Source organism: Phalaenopsis equestris, unplaced genomic scaffold (genome assembly GCF_001263595.1).
Source record: "Phalaenopsis equestris unplaced genomic scaffold, ASM126359v1 Scaffold000552, whole genome shotgun sequence".
Taxonomy (NCBI): Eukaryota; Viridiplantae; Streptophyta; class Magnoliopsida; order Asparagales; family Orchidaceae; genus Phalaenopsis; species Phalaenopsis equestris.
Genome location: NW_018164992.1, coordinates 3,775,975 through 3,795,539, shown reverse-complemented (window position 1 = coordinate 3,795,539; position 19,565 = coordinate 3,775,975). Strand labels below are relative to the sequence as shown.

General features: G+C 32.2%; 1 protein-coding gene across 1 annotated transcript; it reads right to left on the bottom strand.

Annotated features, from left to right (window-relative positions):
• Positions 1–2,975: 2,975 nt before the first annotated feature.
• LOC110029165 (serine/threonine-protein kinase RIPK-like) lies at positions 2,976–6,356 on the bottom strand. The gene is made up of 5 exons (XM_020731331.1): positions 5,655–6,356; positions 5,438–5,573; positions 4,860–4,996; positions 3,702–3,825; positions 2,976–3,631 (listed from the first exon to the last, which is right to left on the bottom strand). Exons 1-5 carry the CDS (start codon positions 6,003–6,005, stop codon positions 3,096–3,098), a joined length of 1,284 nt encoding a protein of 427 aa, XP_020586990.1. The 5' UTR covers positions 6,006–6,356; the 3' UTR covers positions 2,976–3,095.
• Between the last annotated feature and the right edge of the window lie 13,209 nt (positions 6,357–19,565).

Here is a 19,565-nt window from a genome sequence, read left to right as displayed (position 1 = left end):
ATGACCTATATTCTCTAATCCGAAGAACTATCATTGGTAACTTCTCTAATGTTGTTCAATCTGAAACTAACACTAAAAAATGTTCTACCTACAGCTAAGTTCAGGTACTGTCGGACTTAGTGAACTCAACCAAGGGCTAAGGGCCCCTCGGGACTTGGTGGAGGGAATCTCTGTTCAAGATTTTATAATTGAGAGTCAAGGTGGAGAATTGTTACATTGACTCACAATTATTAGACTAAGGCAAGGGGCATACTTGTAATTCTATGAAAGCTATTAAAGAGTTACAAAAGCTTCCATAGATGAATCGGGTCTGCTTGTGCAAGGTTCATTAGTTATAAATAATGAGGAAAACTTGTAAGAAAGGTGGAAGAAAAGAAAATTAATTTGTTAGAGAACGAAGATGATAACTTGTAGAGAGTGAGAAAAGAATCTTGGAGATCTTGTATCAAAGTGGTTCGAGAGAGAGAGATCATGTCAAGCAGAGAGTTAATTTCTCAATGTAAAAGCTATGTAAATTTTTTGTATTGCCTTAGTAAATTTGATGGTTGATTTTCCTCCCGTTGATGTAGGTTCTATGAACTGAACCACGTAATTCTCTTGTGTTTTTGTGTTGTATTTTCTTTTCCATGTTCTTCTGTTCACTATTCTGCGTTTTTTTTTTCCTGTTACTCAGCATTCGATAGCCTAGGTATTCGACCTGCAGGGTAGTCCTTCGGCCTGCAGGTATTATTCTGCAATTCAGTCATTCGACCAGCAGGGTATTCGACAGTCTACTTCTCGGTTTTCTTCTAGTGTTCAACAGTCTAGTTCTTAGTTTTTTTCAAGTGTTCGACAGTTCAGCTTTTGGTTTTCTTCAGGTGTTAGGTGGTCTTGTTTTCTTCAACAAGTACTCATTTGTCGTGAGAGTATAGAGCTTGAAATTCTTGGGACATTGCTTCCTGTCATTTAGGATCTTTAACTGCGGAGGAGTAGCATGTGGGATCGGGTGCTACCTCATGGATGGGATTTAGAATTTGGCTTGGCTTAGTTTTTAGGCTAGTTTGCATTGGATGAAGTGAAGTAGTTGGGATTTCCTTGGGAGGAAGTTCGGGTAGGAAGGTGTGTTGGTGAATTTGTTGGTGAGGAATTCAAATGCTGTGAAGGTTCGGGTGGTGAATTGGTGGGAGAAGTGATTGACATTTGGTGTGTTTGTTTAGGTAATATTGAAGTGGGGGTAAGTATGAGTGGCGATTGTGCCGGTGGTGGAGTGCCCGGAGGGTGTTAAAGGACTTTGGTTTGATGAAATGGGAATATATGTCCGTGGAAGGTTACGTGGTGAGAAGTGTAAATTTTAGGATATATCTAGACAATGGTATCCCCTTTGGGAAGATGCGTTGCCTAAAAAGACACATGGGGTGGAGAGTGGGGCTAATTTTTGCAGAGTGTAGGGCTTTAGCCAAGGATAGCAAAGACAGTCAAATACTTTGAAGTGGTTGTATGTAGGTGTACGATTGTATAGGAGTTTGTGGTGAGATTTGGAGTTGTGGTTTTGGATGGTAGACAGTTAATCAAATATGTGGCTGTCAGCCTAGAATTGAGATAATAGTGAGCGCAATGCATGAGCGCCCGAACTATTGCTATTAGATGACCATGTTTACGTTTAGCAATACCGTTTTGTTCGGGTGTGTAGCGGCATGAGTAGTGGTGCAGTATGCCATAATGACCGGTTATGGATTAAAAGGTTTGATTAATGTATTCTCCACCACCATCGGTTCAAATAGATTTAATTTTGTAAGGTTGTTAAATTTCCACAAGAGAACTGAAGTGTAGAAACTTTTTGGTGGTCTAATTTTTGTTTCAAAGAAGATATATCTACAGCCTGTAAACTCTACAATAAAAACCTAGTAGTAGCCAGCTCAACCAGTTATCTAAAATTTTACTGCATCTCATGGGTTCTATGATTATACAATTTAGACCTTGGACAGATTACTATTTTGAGGCTTCGTGTACCCAATTGTTCTTTTGAGAAGTTTTTGCCGACTCCGTTTGGCTGTTATTTTATTTTTATTTTTTTCAGCCTCTGTTGCTGGTGTTGCCGGGATCAATCTTCAGTATATGCTAACTCTCACTATGCATGTGCTCCGACTGAATTCATCCATGCATTAATGGTCACTTTCTGGATCATATGCATCGTTGCAGCAGCTTGTTGTATAACTTCAGGAGTCCCGGGGACTATTTTGAGCTCGAGTTCTTCCTACCCTATTTTTCTCAATTGATCCAACCTATTTTTCTAGTGCAAATTTTGTTTTTTTTGAGCTGTTTGATATAGGGCTGTCAAAACGGCTCGTTGTTCGCGAACAACTCGTGTTTAGCTCGTTAAGAAGCTCATGTTTGGCTCGTTCGCTAAGTTAATGAGCCGATCAGGGTTCGCGAACATCTCGTGTTTAGCTCGTTAAGAAGCTCATGTTTGGCTCGTTCGCTAAGTTAATGAGCCGATCAGGAACAAAAATTTGTTCGTTCGTGTTGGGCTCGTTTTGACTTGAAATACTAATCAATATTATATATATATATATATATTGATGAGTAGTGTTTTTAAAAAAATTAATTGACTGCAAGGCTACAAAAAATTATAATCAATTATAATTATTAATTAAGAAAATATAATAAAAATTATTAAATTAGATTCAAATAATGTTTTAATATATATAATAATTTTAAAATCTTGCTCCAACCCTTAACAACTTATGGCTACGTGATTAGGGTCATAAAAACGACTCTTTGTTCATGAATAGTTCATGTTCAGCTCGCTAAACAAATGAGCCGAACACGAATACACTTTTTGAGCTCGTTTACACCGCTAGATTGATAATTTTTTATGTAATTAGTTCAGTGTCCTTAGTTAGAAAGTGGGGCGTCGCTCATAATGTACCATAAAAAAAAAGACTCTGAAAATTCATTTTTGGAAATGAAATCCAATCATTTCCAGTCAATTTCAATGAAATAAACTGCTCTTATTGCATGTCTAATCTATTTGAAAACTTGTATTCCCCATTTTCACACTTTTTTTCCATTTTTTCCCAAAATAAAGAAAGAAAAAAAAGACAGTTTTGAAGGATCTATTTGCACTGCACGTCCTGATCCAATCCTCTTCCCCCATTCCTATGCTGGTGTCTTGATGAGTTTCTGTACATCAAATTATTGGAGTGGATTGCCGCTTTCGCAGACCACATCTTCCGCCTTTCTCCCCCACTGTGGTTTCCATCCTCATTGCAATCTTTCTTCTTTTCCTCATTTCCGCCATTATCAGGCACCACTGTGAACACAAAGGAGCCTATCATTTCATCATTCAAGTCCAAGAGAGGCTCCAGTGCATCTACAACGGCGGACATCGGAGGCCTGGACTTGGATCTCTGACTCAAGCACTGGTACGCCACTGTTGCTGCTCTCTGTGCAGCCTTGGTGGAGTACATGCCATCCAGACTGCTGTCCATTATCCTCGATAGTTTCCTGGCATCGTTCAGGTAAGGCCGCGCCCATTCTACAAGGTTTTGCTCTCTGCTTGGCCTCGTTTTATCTACTGATCTTCTCCCTGTAAGTAGCTCTAGCAATACAACACCGAAGCTGTACACATCACTTTTCGCTGTGAGATGGCCTGAACAATAGGGGTTAGAGACTAGAAGATTAGATTAAGTGCAGATTGTGGTGGTTTATTGGTTTTCTACCTGTCATTATGTATTCTGGTGCAGTGTATCCCTGTGTTCCCATGACTCTTGTTGTGACATGGCTGTTGTCTCCTTCAGGGCCGTCCTTCGCGAGTCCGAAATCTGAAAGCTTTGCAGTGTAGTCCTGAGAAATAGATAATATTTTACCATTTAGACAAACTGTGATAACAATTTGCAGCCATGAATATGAGAGCTTAGATTTTCAATTGAAAAAAAAACTTCTCCATTAAATTGAATTGATTCACAACACCATGTCATAGCAGTTGTTTTTAATTTGTTCAATACTCCAATGTAAAGTTCTGCAATTATCTGTAAGCTGAGTGGCAGCGAATTAAATAATGTAGTAAGTTGAGAGGATCATTGTAAATGTGGTAAGCTTGGTTAAAAGACTCTGGTGATGATTGGAATCTTTTCTCATCATTAAATCTTTTCTCATTAGAATAATGAGGAAAGATATACTTAAACAGATGAGTTTGCCTATATGAATGATTTTTGGTAAGGAAGATTTGGGTACATAAAACTTGATTCGTATGTATTTACATATCTAACATCTAAACATCAAATTTTACATATATATGTACTTGTACGTATGTGTGAAAAGGTGTATTTCACTTATTAAAAGCTAAACTAGTGATATTTTTTTTGTGATATGAAAGATTTGGGTGGTATAAATTAATACAAAAGTTTTAAGTTTTAGTTATGTAAGTAGGCTGAGTCCAAGAGATTGGTTCGAAACCCAGCCGTAATATGCTTGTTGGTTGATTTCCTTGAACATTTGTGTTAGCCTTAATTTAGATGAGGAAAGAACTAAAATAGTCTCCTGACTATTTACAAAGGCCAAAATGATCTTAGACTAGGTAAAAGATCAACTTAGTCCCTACACTATTCAAAGTTGGACTAAAATTGGTACTAAAACGGTCCTGCCAGGTGACCATTTTGGTTCTCATTTGAACAGTTCAGGGACTAAAATTATCTTTTATATAGCTTGGATATTTTTCTTCTCCTACAAATAACCGGGAGACATGTTAATTATTTTCTCTAATTAGACATTCTAATCATTAAAGTTATCTTATTCCATCATTATAAGGCAATTAAACAGAGTAATTGCCCTTGAGCAGGCAATAAACCAAATAAACTAGCAAATAAATGGAGCATTACCGAATCTAACAAGATGTTAGAAGCCTTAAAATCTCTGTATATCACTGGCTTCTCTGCCTCATGGAGGAAGGCCAGTCCCTTCGCTGCTCCCACTGCAATCTTCAGCCTTGTTGACCATGCTAAGGATATGAAGAATCCTGCTTACAAAACTAGATTAACATAACATCACAAGTCTTCAGAATTGATTAAACTAAGCCTTCGGCTGCCGAGCATTCTAAACTATGGTTACTTTTTGGTAGCTTGCCTCGTAAGGTTTGGTTGGAAAACAATTAAGGCCAAGCATAAGCTCCCACTTTATATATATATATAATAATGGTTTTGGTAGTTAGCCAGGCAATCATGAATTGGATTAAGGAATAAACTAAGAGTATTTTACTACTTTAGAGTTGGTTTTCTATCCTCCACATATATATCTACATCATTTGAGGGTAAATTCCTTGGACATTTTCTTATAAAATCAGATCTGTAATTTTTTCTTCATTTCCTCATTTCTTCATCAAACCAATAGATCATTGTGAGCACAGAAGAATCATACATGATTAACTGAAACTTAAGATTTGAGAAGAACATTGACTTACTTTTGAACAGGTGATTCTCCAAGCTTCCTTTTATCATATATTCATAGACAAGCAGCCTATGCTGATCCTCATAGCAATAACCTATCAATCTCACAAGATGGGGATGCCTCAGTTTTCCTAAAAATATCACTTCAGCCTGCCACAAAATATAAAATTTTAACCACCATGATTAATTCATGGAACTTCTAAATGATCTTCAAAGGTCAAGGAGGTTCACCAGCCATTCCTTGTGTCCCTGCAGACCTTCGAGATCCAGGAGCTTAACTGCAACGGACTGGGACTCCATGCCTGGCCTCACTCTCTCATCAATGACCCCCTTGTATACAGGCCCGAAGCCTCCTTCTCCAAGAAAGTTGCAGGTGGAGAATCCCCCCGTCACCATTTGAAGCTCTGCGAAGGTGAAGATGTAGAGGTTGGAGCCTGCAAGAGAGATGGAGAGGTCTTCTGGAGAGAGTGAGACTTCTGATCCGTTCATCCTTGTAGAAGATACCTTTCTGAGAGAGTTCTGCTTTGAGGCGAGCTTCTTTGAAACTTCATGGCTGTTGCCTGTGCTCATGCAGGAGCCCATGAAGGAGAGAGTCTGGTACAGAAACTGGCTTTCTGCTGGTTTTGAGGAGCTACTGGCTGCTGATCATAAGAAGAAGATGAAATTTTGCTGTGAAGGCCGTGCTCTATGTCAGAAGAAGAAGAAGAAGAAGAAGAAGAGAAGAAGAAGGGGGAAGTAAACTTGTAAAGTATTCATTGAGTACTAACTAAATGGCCAAATATAAAGGGAAGGTGGGAAATACTTTCTTTGACCTTTGACTTGGACATGGCAGAACTTAAAATTAAAAGGTTTTACAACTTGGAAAATTTAGGTTGTTAGGGCACTTTCTGCCAAAAACAAAGCTTAAAGACCCCTTGCCAGGTGCCTTATTTGCCTATGCTTCCGACATCTGTACAAAAGATATGGCTGTTAGGTTTCATTTGTCTACTATTTGGGGTAAAAGTTAATACATGGTATTTCTTGCGTTCATGAATAATTAGATTTAGGAGAAAAAAAAATATTATCTGATAATTTTGTTTTCCTGTTTTGGTTAATCTAACTTCACTTTGATGGAGGGACAAAATATATGTATTGGGTGTGAAAGACAAGAAAATATTACATGCGGACTCGTATGTTCGGACAACCATTCATGGAAAGACCATATCACCTCGAATGTGAACTTGGGGTGACATGATCCCCTGTGAGGCGATATACAGACGTGCGGACGCTGCACCTAATATTCTCTGATAAAACACATATTAGAGATTTCAAATAATAGAAATTTATCCACAAAAAATTAAACATAAAATAACATATTTATTATTGGCAAGTAACTACTTGAGTGCCTTGGTCAATCATTTTCTTACCAACTACCCATATTTTATTCTTTCTTATTCAAGTTGATGAGGCATACTGACGTGGATTTAAAGATGTTATTGAAAGAATTACCTTAAACTCTATAATTGAGCTGAAAAATATATAAAATATAAATATTGGTGCAATTATTATTATTTTTTATTATTGGAGAATAAATTTGTGGTAGATGCACTAAAATGTTCCCATTTGCAAAACCTAGCATGTTTTTTTGATATTAAAATAACTTTTATTTAGCTATAATGTGTAGGTAATTTCTATAATGTCATGAAGAAAACCTTTGAAGATAGTCTCGAAGAGCGACCATGCTACCGTTATTATTTATTAGAATCTTCTTTTGAAATGACATTGAAGCCGGCCATCGAGCGTCACATCACCTGCCAATGAAGTGTATGGTGATGTGGTGTATGTTGGTTGACCATCTGGACGTGCGGTGTTGAATTAAATTTTGGGTGAGATTAGTGACATTTCACTAGGTTAAATTGAGCCGAGTAGTAATTTAATTATTTATTTTTATGTTTTTAATTACATTGTGAACTGAATTTTAATTTTGCTAAGCTTATTTATTAATACTTGTTATCCAATTCAAGCTGCACTAAATACATGTTTGATCATAAAACTTGAATAAACATTTATCATTAATTTCAAATGAGTTTGAGCTTTAATTAAGCTTAACATAAATTATTAAGTATTATTTATATTATTTGATAAAATTCAACTGTTGGCAAAATATATATTTAATCATATATTTAGCCATTTACATTGTTATTTTATTTGTTTTTAATGTCTTTTTTTTTAACCCAAATTTATATATATAAATCTTAAATTGCATGGAAAAGCTATTTAAGTAATTGAAAGATCATCAAGTGGGTATTTTATCCAGCAATAAATCAACATATTCACAAATATACTGAGAAAATGATTGATGTTCGAATTTAATCATTTAAATTTACATCATTTTTAATATTTTATTTAAAGCTATTCAATTATTTAAATAAATACATCTTCTATAAATTAAAACCAAACTTTTCGTCGAATGTGAGTACTTTGGAATCAATGTGAATGTGGGTTGACCTAATTCGGATCATCTCCAAATTTTGCGTCTGGATTGATCCAATATTGGTGCAGGAATGTGAGCATTTAGTCATAATTAGAAATAATAGTCATAATTAAGCTGCAACATATATAAATTTTTTGATGTAAAAATAATAGTTGGCCAAAAAGGCTACAATTGAAAATTGTAGTAGCGTCGCTTGGCCACAATGGTCATAGTTGAAAGTTGTACAAGTATAAGTGGTCATGAAGGTTGTAGTTGGTGACTACAATAATATTAGTTGGTCACGAAGGTCATTGTCAGAAGTTGTAATAGTGACAGTCGTCCATGGAGGTCGTAGTCGATGACTGCAATAGCATCAATTGTCCGCATCAATTGTCCACAAATGCCATAGTTGAAATTTTAATCATGTTAGTAGGCCAAAGAGGCCATAGTCGATGACTACAATAACATTTGTTGGCTACAACGACCGTAGTTGGAAGTTGCAGTAGTGTTAGTCCGCCATGGAGGCCTTATTTGGTGACTACAATAGCGATAGTTAATCGTAGAGGTCGTAATTAGAAGTTGAAATAGCGTCAATCGAGCACCCAAGTCATAATCGATGACTACAATAACGTCAATTGACTATAGAGCATGTAGTTGTCATTTGTAATAGTGTTAGTCAGCCATAAAACTTGTTGTCGATGATTGTAATAGCGCCAAATGGTCACAAAGTGTGTAATTGTTAATTGTAATAACTTCAGTTTGCCACAGTGGTTATGGTTGGAGGCTATAGTAGTGTTTGTTGGCAACAAAGGTTGTAATTGCTGACTATAGTTGCAACAATTGGCCACATAGACCGTAGTTGAAATTTTTAATTGCTTTAGTTGGCCATAATGACTATAGTTGAAAGTTGTAGTTGTGTTAGTTTGTCAGAGAGGTTTTAGTTGATGAAAACAATAGTATCAGTTGGTTACAAAAGCCAATTGGAAGTTATAATAGCTTCAATCAGCCACAAGGACAGTAGTCGATGATTGCAATAACATCAGTTGGCCAAGAGATTGTAGCTGAAAGATGTAATTGTGCCAATTGGCCATAGAGGTCGTAGTTGAAAGTTGTAGTAGTGTCAGTCGATAATAGAGTGCATATTCAATGACTGACATAGTTGATGACTACAATAGCTTCAGTTGGCAATAGTGGGTATAGTTGGAAGTAGTAGTAGTGTTCGTTGGCCATGGGGACCATTATTGTTGACTGCGATAGCGTCAACTGGCCATAAAGTTCATAGTTGAAAGTTATAATAGTGTTAGTCTGTCGCAATGGTCGTAGCTTATGAATGCAATAGTGTCAGTTTACCATTCAGACAGTGTTGGAAAAGTGCAATGACAATATTTGACCACATAGTTCGTAATGAAATAGTGTAATGATAGTAGTTGATCAAATAGGTTGTAGTGGAAGTAACAACGATGCCAGTTGGCTACTGAGGCCATAGAGGGAGTCTGCAATAACAATAGTCAGCAACATAGGATGTAATGAAATCTTTACTAGTAACTGGCTACATAGGTCATAGTGGGTCACTACAAGAGCATCAGTTGACCACAGAAGTTGTAGTTGGAAGTTGCAGCAGCAATTAACCACAAAGGTCATAGTTGGTCACGAAGGTTGTAGTGGGAAATTACGATAACGTCTATTGGCCATAAAGACCATAGTTGGAAATTGCAATAACAATTAGTCATATTGGTTATAGTTAGTCATATAAGCTGAAGTGGAGAGCCACGGTAGCATTAGTTGGCCACAACGGTCTTAGCTGAAAACCTACAATAATAGTGATTCACATAAGTCATAATGAAAAATTGCAATAACATCAATTGGCCACCAAGACTGTAGTTAGTGTTACAACATTCATCCCTTTTCGTCCATTCAAACTAAGCCCATTCAAACTCAGCCAGCAGTCATCTAAGTTTCGTGAAGCTTGGCTTATAACCTCCGTGACTCCGTCATTCTTGTTTGGGCTGATCTCCTAGGTAGCCCCAGACCCGGTAAAAGGCCCATTTAGGTTAGTTCCAACATCGACTAATTTGTGTGGCTACTTATTTGTTGTACATGAACTAGGAATAATCATAATAAAATTGAACAAAAAATGGTTCATTTTAAATAGGGTTTGGGAGCTTTGAAGTACCATTAACAATAATGTCCCCAATTATAACATTATTATAAAGATTAAATATTTCATAAGCTCGAGACTCTTTATATTTATTTAAAGGTTGATCTATTTAGTTAAGAGTCGAACTATTTAAAAGGAATATGCATAGTCCAAAACAACTTAAAGGTAAAAAGTTTCAAGCTCTTTCTACCTTGCGACAAATTAATGTAATTTTTATTTATGCAAATGGCATTAAGAACATTAAGACGGGAACCCAAACAAATTTTCATACATTAATTTATGACACCATCGTGTTATAAAAACAATTTTCAAATTTTAGATGTTAAATATGTAAATACAAGAAAATTGTGTAGCATGTGCATAAATTTTTCCAAAATGATACTTGAAATCTAGAATATGCCAAAGTAGCATAGGGTTCATTGCAATTAACAAACAAATGGTGACCAAGGCTCAAGATAAAAAAAGACTCTCCTCAGGAGCATTAATGGTGTTGTAATTAGCATTATCAAGGGCTTAAAAGTCATCAACAAACATTAAATGGCTTAGAAATTAGTTATCTCCATTGATGAGTTTGGAGTCATCATTAGCAAACTTCAGAGCATATTTATGGTGAAGATGAAGGAAGGAAGAGGAGATAAAACAATTTTATATGAGCTGCAAATTTCACATTTATAATAAGAAAAAGAAAAATGCTTGCAAAGTGAACCAATCTATTTTACAAATAGGTGTGAATCGCCCTTCTCCCTCCTTGAACTAACTTATTACAGTCAAAGATTCCCAGCTGCACAAACATTTAAGTTCCTTGTGCCCCAACTTCCAAATGTAAATTCATCTCATCCATCTTAGCATTCACATACATAACACATAACTCTTATGTATTTACATATCTAACCACTAAACTTCTATAATTGCATGCACAGAACCCAATTGTTATGTAATAAATGAACATATGTAAATATATGAAAATTGGGTGGTATAAATGGATGTAAATTTTCTTATTTAATTTATCTAATATCGTTTATCTCATGGGAGCTATTTTAAGTGAAAGACGGCAAGGTTGAATTTTGTTCAATTAAAGCATGAATATTTTGCATGTAAATATTTTCTATTTTACATTAATATGATGTAAAATGTAAGGAAAAAAAAAATATTATTATCTGACATTGTGTGAACTGTTCAACTTTTTTTTGTAGGTATTCTAAACTCAAAATTTTGTTTTTGATACAAACATTTTAGAAAAAACCTTGTAAATATCTCGAAAGAATTTTACATATCACACAATTCTTATGTATTTAGGTATCTAACCGCCAAACTTTCATTTATAACTGTAACTTCACTATAGTATATTTTGATTTGTCTGGTTTTTTTAGTTGTTAAGTGTTGTGAAAAATGATGACAATAAAATAAAAAATCGGATCGAGAAAAATCACAGAACAGAAAACAACAACAGAAACACACAGATTTACGTGGTTCGCCAAATTGCCTACGTCCACGGAGTTGCAAAGAATTTTATTACTTTGAGGAATTAGACTCGTCAATCACCTCGACGATTACAAGAAAACATTATTCCTCTCTTATCTTCTCTCTCTTTCGCTCTACCCGAGAGTTTCAAACCGAAGTACGCCAGAACAAGAACCTAAAAAACTATCAATGCCAAAGAGAAATAACAATGTGAGCTAGCATGCCTAATTATTAATTACATCATGTTATTAGACCCATTAAGGAATTAATCAAATAATTAATGAAGTCCATTAATTATTTCTTTTTTTTTCTTCTGCAGCAAATCATAGAAGAAATTAAGAATAATTAATTTAACAATTAATTTCGAGCATCAAATCTAATTTGCAGAAAATATCAATTTGAGCAGTGGAGCAGTTTCCATATTCACAACATTAAGTAAATTCACTAAATTATTTTTTTTCTTGACTATGACTTAAATGAATCCAAATTCTCTATTTAATCAATTCAACATATGAAAATGCAACATCCTTTTATTTTTTGGAATTTTAATATAAATTTACATTTTAAAACAAATTAAAAGATAAGGGTATGGTACATTGAAAAGGATTGCATTAAGGGTTTGTAATTAATAAAAAAATAAGTTATTTGAAATATTCACAAAATTATTTTGCAATTATTTCACTTCATTTCAAATATCTCAAAAAAACAAAACACTTATAGTTGTGATTTTAAACAAAGCTAAAAATTAATCTTAGTGGCATTAATTTTCAAAAAGTAATCATTTAATCATTTTTTTTTTCATTTAGTGTTGTGAGATGAGGGGTTTACATGCTATTTTAATTATTAAATATGTGGATTAAGGTTATTTTTATAATTATTTGAATTTCATCAGATAACATAAACATTATTTAATGAATCACATCAAGTTTATTTAAATTCATAAGTTGAAGTCCAGCAATAAGTTATAGGTTTAAATCACCACTTTTGAACAGATATTTAGTTAAGGTATAGATTAGAACTCAAAAAATTACAAGCATAGTAATTAAATTTGAATAAGAATTTAAAATCAGAATCATGCTTAAACATGACATAATAAAATAATGAATAAATGAGTTAAGAATTAATGCAGTGCTCTATAAACTTGATTTATTTAATTACAATCACATATCTTAGTTTGAAGGCCCTTAACAATAATTTAGAAAAGTTTGGATGAACTTAGTTAATTAGTTGTCATCCGACTAAAACTTAATGATTAAAGTTTGACCCTTTAGAAAAATAAACTTTAAAGTCATTTTTGGTTATGTATATTGAAAATGTGTCGGAGTTGTTCCTGAGGAGATCTAACTCTATTATGTTCAATACAAGACTTGGAGGCCCACTTATCTGATCGGATGCAACTATATGAGCCAATGCAAGCAAGACCAAAATTAACCGAGTTACGAAAAATGAGTGAATATCAAACCAAATTCAAGCCATTCCATCATAAAAGAGACAAAAAGACATCCATGACAACCAACATGAAGAAGCCCACTCGAAAGAAAAACTTTGCCCCTCGACGTCTCCAATCATATGTGCGGTGTTCAGAAGCTCTCTCGTATATTATCAAGAGTCGATATTCAGACTCTCAACGAACAGAATCGGTCCTGCCATTTCAAAGTCAAACAATCCTAGTCGACTGGCAACACCGACTAAGCCCGGTTGATCGACCCGGTCTTGTAGAGCCGAAGACAGATAAACTCAACCGAACGAGCAAGAGAGCAGCCGAGCGACACTCATATATGTAAAATACATATAATACGTACATGTACAACCTCCATTAAAATAGGGGCAGAAATATATTCATCACTATATTAAATAGTATCAGAATTAAAATTGAAAACTTTTAAAATACCAAATTTGAGTGATTATTATGCCAAAATAATAATAATAATAATAATAATTGGAAAGTCATGAAAAATTAAAAACCCATCGCATGCTGTCATGTCTTCTGGATCTAACTACTAATAAAGGCTTGGATTAATACGAGTATAAAATTTGCTTTTAATGATAACTTGCCAAGTAGTGCACACAATCCACAATTTAATTATCTATTTAATTTCCAGCAATAAAAATTAGGTAGATAATATTTAATAAATATTAAAAATAATTAAATAAAGAGAAAATGATCGAGAGAGTGGTGGCTATCAGAACTTTAATGAGGAGCACATATCAAGCAAAAAAATTAAGAGTAAACTAATTATAATTTTAGAAAAGTTAAAAAGGGGAAATTATTACTTTTTAAATCATTTTAACAGTTTTTTTTTAATGAAAATGCAATTTGAACTTCAATTTTTAATGATTTATTTATTTTATAAAAATTTAAATATTATAAAATGTTTTAAAAATAATTAAATGTTTGTCTTTTATGATACATGCTTCATATTTTTTTTATTTTAATTAATGAAATAATAAAATAAATTTTATAATAACTTATTGAATTAAATTTAGAACTATCTGTAAATATTTTTTAATTAATTATGAAGAACATATTAAATGAATATTCTCATTATTGATTATATAATTGTAATGAATTAATGAGTAAATAATATTGCAAATAAAAGCAATACAAATTTAATAATATTTAGAAAATTTTAAATGTTTTAAGAGGTTATTAAATAATCGAAGATTTTAATATAAGTTGAGTAGAAACAATAGGCTTTTGGTAACAATAATTTAAATTGTTCATTAATAATCACTTTAATAAAATAATTTAAGAATATATACATTAAATCAAAAACATTTAAGGAATTATTTTAATTTTGTGACAAGCCGATTTAATGAATTAAGCAACTAAATGATATTTTCTTAAAAAAAAATTCAGCTTGAATGTAAAATGAAATTCCCTAAAAAAAAATATTTCAACTTAACAAAAAACTTTTGTATATATATTAAATATTTTTATAAATATGTTGTAAATAGTTAACTAATGTATTGCATTTAAAAGTTTTTGAAGATTTTTTGATTCAATGCAAAATAAATATAGAATTATATATTTTTTACTTAGATTGAAGAAAAATGATATCAATGTAATATACGTTGTGCCAGCAACAATGATTGACCGTGATGAGTGATAGGAGTGGCGATTGACGATTAGTTGGGGATCAGTTAGGAGCCTGCATGTACACGTGACATGCTCTAATTGGAGTCTTGATGCTGCTGCATCAGGATCCTGATGCAATAATTTCTCATCAGATGGGGGGACGACGGATGATGGGGGTTGTAGACGTTGGCTGGCAGTCAAATGGCAGCGCCCAACCAAACATTCTCTTAATAAGATATATGCATCACAAGGGTCCTAAAGGCTTTTGCTCGCACATCTAATTCTCTTCCTGCCCCTACCACTCTTCTTCTTGTTATGTGCTTCTCCAGACCTCAATGTTCACACCATGCCTCCTCCCAAAGTACTGAATTTTCAATCGAGACAAACAACAATCTTGTTTTGCAACCAAATGATGACATTCCTGGTCAAACTGATGTTTATAAAAGTATGTTTCTCAAACAAGCACGGAATGGAGCCTTTTTCACTACTTTTAAGCGCATTTTAGCTGGTCTAACAGGTAAGGGCCCTTTAGTAAAACTTAGCCCATGGGCCATTTTAAATTGGCAAACATGACAGCCCCGTCGGCCGAACCCATTTAGCATCCATAACAAGTATAACATTAAATTCATATTGTGAAAATAACTGTGAAAATAACTTTTTTTTTTTTTTTTTGGGTTGAATCAAGTTCAACAATTTCAAAATTATAATTCATTTATTGATCAAGTATCATTCAAAAAATTATTAAAATAAAATTATTAAAGTTGACCATTCAGCATAATATAAAATTTTTATTATGTGTTGAGTCAAACTCATAGAATTAAGCTCAATCTTGAACTTAAAATTGATTAATTAATCAAACTCAAGATCAAGCTAGAGATAAATGGCTGACTAGAAGTAGAGATATATCATAGGCAGACGCATCTACCTAAGAAAAATAAATATGATTTAGCTTAAATGGTCTTTCCAAATCATAGATCGGCTAGAAAAAAAGTGATTTGCCTAAACATAAAAAAATCAAAGGGTTGGGACATGATCAAGCCCTCGATGGGGAATCCATGTATACAACAAGCCAAATGAGATTGTCGGCTTAGCTATATAATGGCATGAGATGGTTGATAAAGATCAAATAAATATATGAAAGATATATGATTAATATGTATCATAATAAAAGATTCTCGACTACTCTAATGCTAATAAGAGCTTAATCTCTACATACAAATATATCATACATGATGTGGAGATGTATAAAATGATGAACTAAGATGAAAGAGTATAAATAACTCAGTGTATGACTCAATACATGAGAATTTAACTATGACTTAATAGATTAAATAAATTGAAAAATAAAAAAGTAGTGCATGCACAATATGTCCCTAACAATGAATTATGATGCTATGCAAGCATATATGAAAGTTATAACCAAGATAAAATGATATCTAGCCTAACTAATATTTGAATCTCTAATAGTCAATTCAAATGTAAATCTGTGTTGAAATAACAAAATCAAATCACGTGAGCGTCAGGTTTCCTAAAAACTCAACTAGACTCTAAATAAATTGGCTAATGAGTAGATTTACTAGGGCAAAACATAAGTCTCCACAACCCTCATTTGCCAAAATGCACCCTAAGTCAATAAAATTTATAAATTTACTATTAATATATTAAAGCCTATATATATTTTAAAATGTTTGTATGAAAGATGTTTATTACATTTAAATTATCTTATTTTTAGAATTTTTTTAATATTGAAAGCCCATTTAAATACTCCAATCAATATTTAAATCAAGAATATTAGCTCTCAAACTATGACATAAATTATTTACCATATCAAATATTTATTATATTTATTAAATTCAATAAACATAGCTTATATATAGTCAAATTAAATTATTTTCATATTTAATTTAATATTAAGATTATATTTGAACGCTTATGAAAATCATTTTGATAAAAAAATAACTCAACATGATCATGAAATCAATTTATACTTTTTTTCTTAACTTCTAAGCATTGAATTTAACATTAGAAAGCTAAGGAGTATCTTGCTATTTGAAAATGGGCATTTCCTATTATAAAATTATTTAAATGTGTCCATTTTATAATTTTATAAAACATATTATTAATTATGCTTCCTTACCTATCAAAACTTTGCAATATATAAAGTTTTTTTTTAATATTTGTTTAACAATGTTTTTCTTATTTATATAAATTTTCTAAGCTTTATTTTATAAATTTTATTAAGAGCGTCTATAGCAAATGAAAGTTTGAGTCAATGAGTTTTGATATCTCATGTCCTAAATCTCCACAAACAAGCACAAAACCTAACTCAATTCCCTACAATAGCCTAGAGGCCCTACTCGATACAAATAGGTGGTGGGAGGTGAAATACTCACATATGCAGAGTTGAGGTAGGTCTCTGACTCATCCAGATGGTGGGAAAGACTTCATTGTATTTGGAATATGTTTGAGTGTTCCTAGCAAAAAGAAGAATGTGCATATGCATCAACATTTTTATGGAATAATCAATGTAAACAGTTGTCATAATAAAGGCATCATATGAAACATAGGCCGCATATGTGCTCATAACTTCAAAATGACAATCTTGTCCCAACATATTTTAGTTCTAATGATTTTATCTCAATTAATTTTGTTATGTTATTTAAGCTGAATTTTCTGAGCTTATTTTGATTATCAACCAAAAATTTAATTTTGTATAGTATATTTTGATAATTAGAAAACTTCGCTAAATCTATTTCATTTATTTTATTCCATATATAAGCTACGTAGATGATTGCAATAAGTATTTTTCTCTTAGATTTTAAATTCTTAAATAACTATAATTCATTCCTGGTCAATAACTAATTGGTTTATTTTATTTGTTCATGTGAAAATTTCTTTGGTATTTTTAGATCTCACTACGTTTGAATTTTGTACATGACAATCACACAACTTCAATTAAATCTTAGCAAACCAAATAATCATGCAATAAACATAGCAAATTAACTTGTGAACATGACAAAAGATTCTCATGAAAGAAATATAAACCAAGTATACACAAATTTGTTCTGTCATCAAATCATCATGTGAAGGTTTCATTCTCCATGATTTATTTGCAATTATTTTATAAAAAAATGTTTCACTCATCAAGTGTCTTAAAAATTCTTACATTCATTGCTACTTCACAATAGAGATTAGGGCTTTTAACAAATAGCTAGTAATTGAGCTAAATTTAATAATATGGTGGTGGCTTAATCCAATATTGTTTTAAGTTGAAAATGGTCAGTCAACTTTGACACAGATTCTACTTTAGGCAAGGAATTAATTTGATTTTAACTATTTTTCAAAACATATATTACATGTAACAACATTTAATCATGTCAGATAATTGATTGTTATAAGATATTGTATGAACCAATTGGAAATAAAGTATAGCTTAATCTTAGCTTGACTGGAGCCCGATTTGACCAACTTTGATATTATCTAGTCAAGATGACCAACATGATTATAAACTTATTGAAATTGGGGACCGAATGATCCTAAATTTGAATTTGAAATATCCTTAATTAAAACTGCATTGAGATTCATGCTTGATGATAAAATTATTGATCACACATCTATATGAATATATGATATATTAAGTCACATTTATTTTATTATATGTTTCTTAAATAAATATTAAAACAACTTATTCGTATTTAATTTACAGACAATCAAATAAATTCAAGTATTATGAATTTACTTTACAGAATAAAATAAAATAGTTTCCCTTAATTTTCTTTTTATACAACAAAAAAAACTTTTAGAAATATAATACATTGTATTATATTTTCATCTACAATTTTCTTATAGACAACAAAAAAATAGCCCCTTAACATTCATTTCCTCTTTGTATTATTTTCCAAAAAAATATAAAATCTATTATAATTTATAAACAATACTTTACATATATAACCAAAATGATTAAATAAATTTTGCTTCTAATAATTTCCAAAATTTTGGTAATAATTTACAGAAAAATTTATGATAAGAATAGTAAATTCTATCATTCAATCGACTTAGCAAATTTCCAAACTTCAGTATAAATAAAATACTCCAAATTAGGGCTGTCAAAAAAACTCATTGTTCGCGAACAGTTCGTTTTCGGTTCGTCAATGAGTTCGTGTTCGATTCGTTCAATTAGTAAATGAGACGAACATAAACAATTTTTTTCGTTCGGTTAGTTAAACGAACCAAACATGAACAGTAATGTGTTCGTTCGTGTTCGAATCGTTATTGTTCGAAATATAAAATAATTTAAAATAATTATATATAAAAATTTATGATATTTTAAAAATTAAATTTTATAAATTATAATTTATAATAAATTAATAATAATATATTAATATACTATATTAGTAATATACAAATATATATATTATATGTTTATATAATATAAGTTTAATAATTAATATAATATATTATTTATATATATTAATATTAAGGATGTCAAACATGCTCGTCGTTCGCGAACAACTCGTGTTCCGCTCGTTCGTTAAGAAACGAACACCAACAGTGACTTCATGAATAATTTCAAACACGAGCTTATTTCATTATTTCAAACAAACTAAATCAAACTAAATTTCAAACGAACCGCACACGAACACAAGCTCTGTTCGTTCGTGTTCAGTTCGTTTGCACCCCTACTCCAAATATTATGAGATCAATCTTGGTATATGTAAATAAATAAATATTGTGGGGTATGTACGTAAAGTTTCCAAAATTTAAAAAAATATATATGGCAAGCGATTGGAATAAAGGATAGATCGATAAAATGTTGCTCAAGCGGCGCAACTTTGTCGTTTTAATTTTTTTTAAAGTGAACAAGTATATTAATTAAAATACCATGTCTATGGATTTGGCCCGAGGAATAACCAAACACCTCGTAAATCGAACCAAAGGGAAAAACTAAATTTATATACTTCCAACCCTAAAAAAATCCCGCCGCATTCCCCC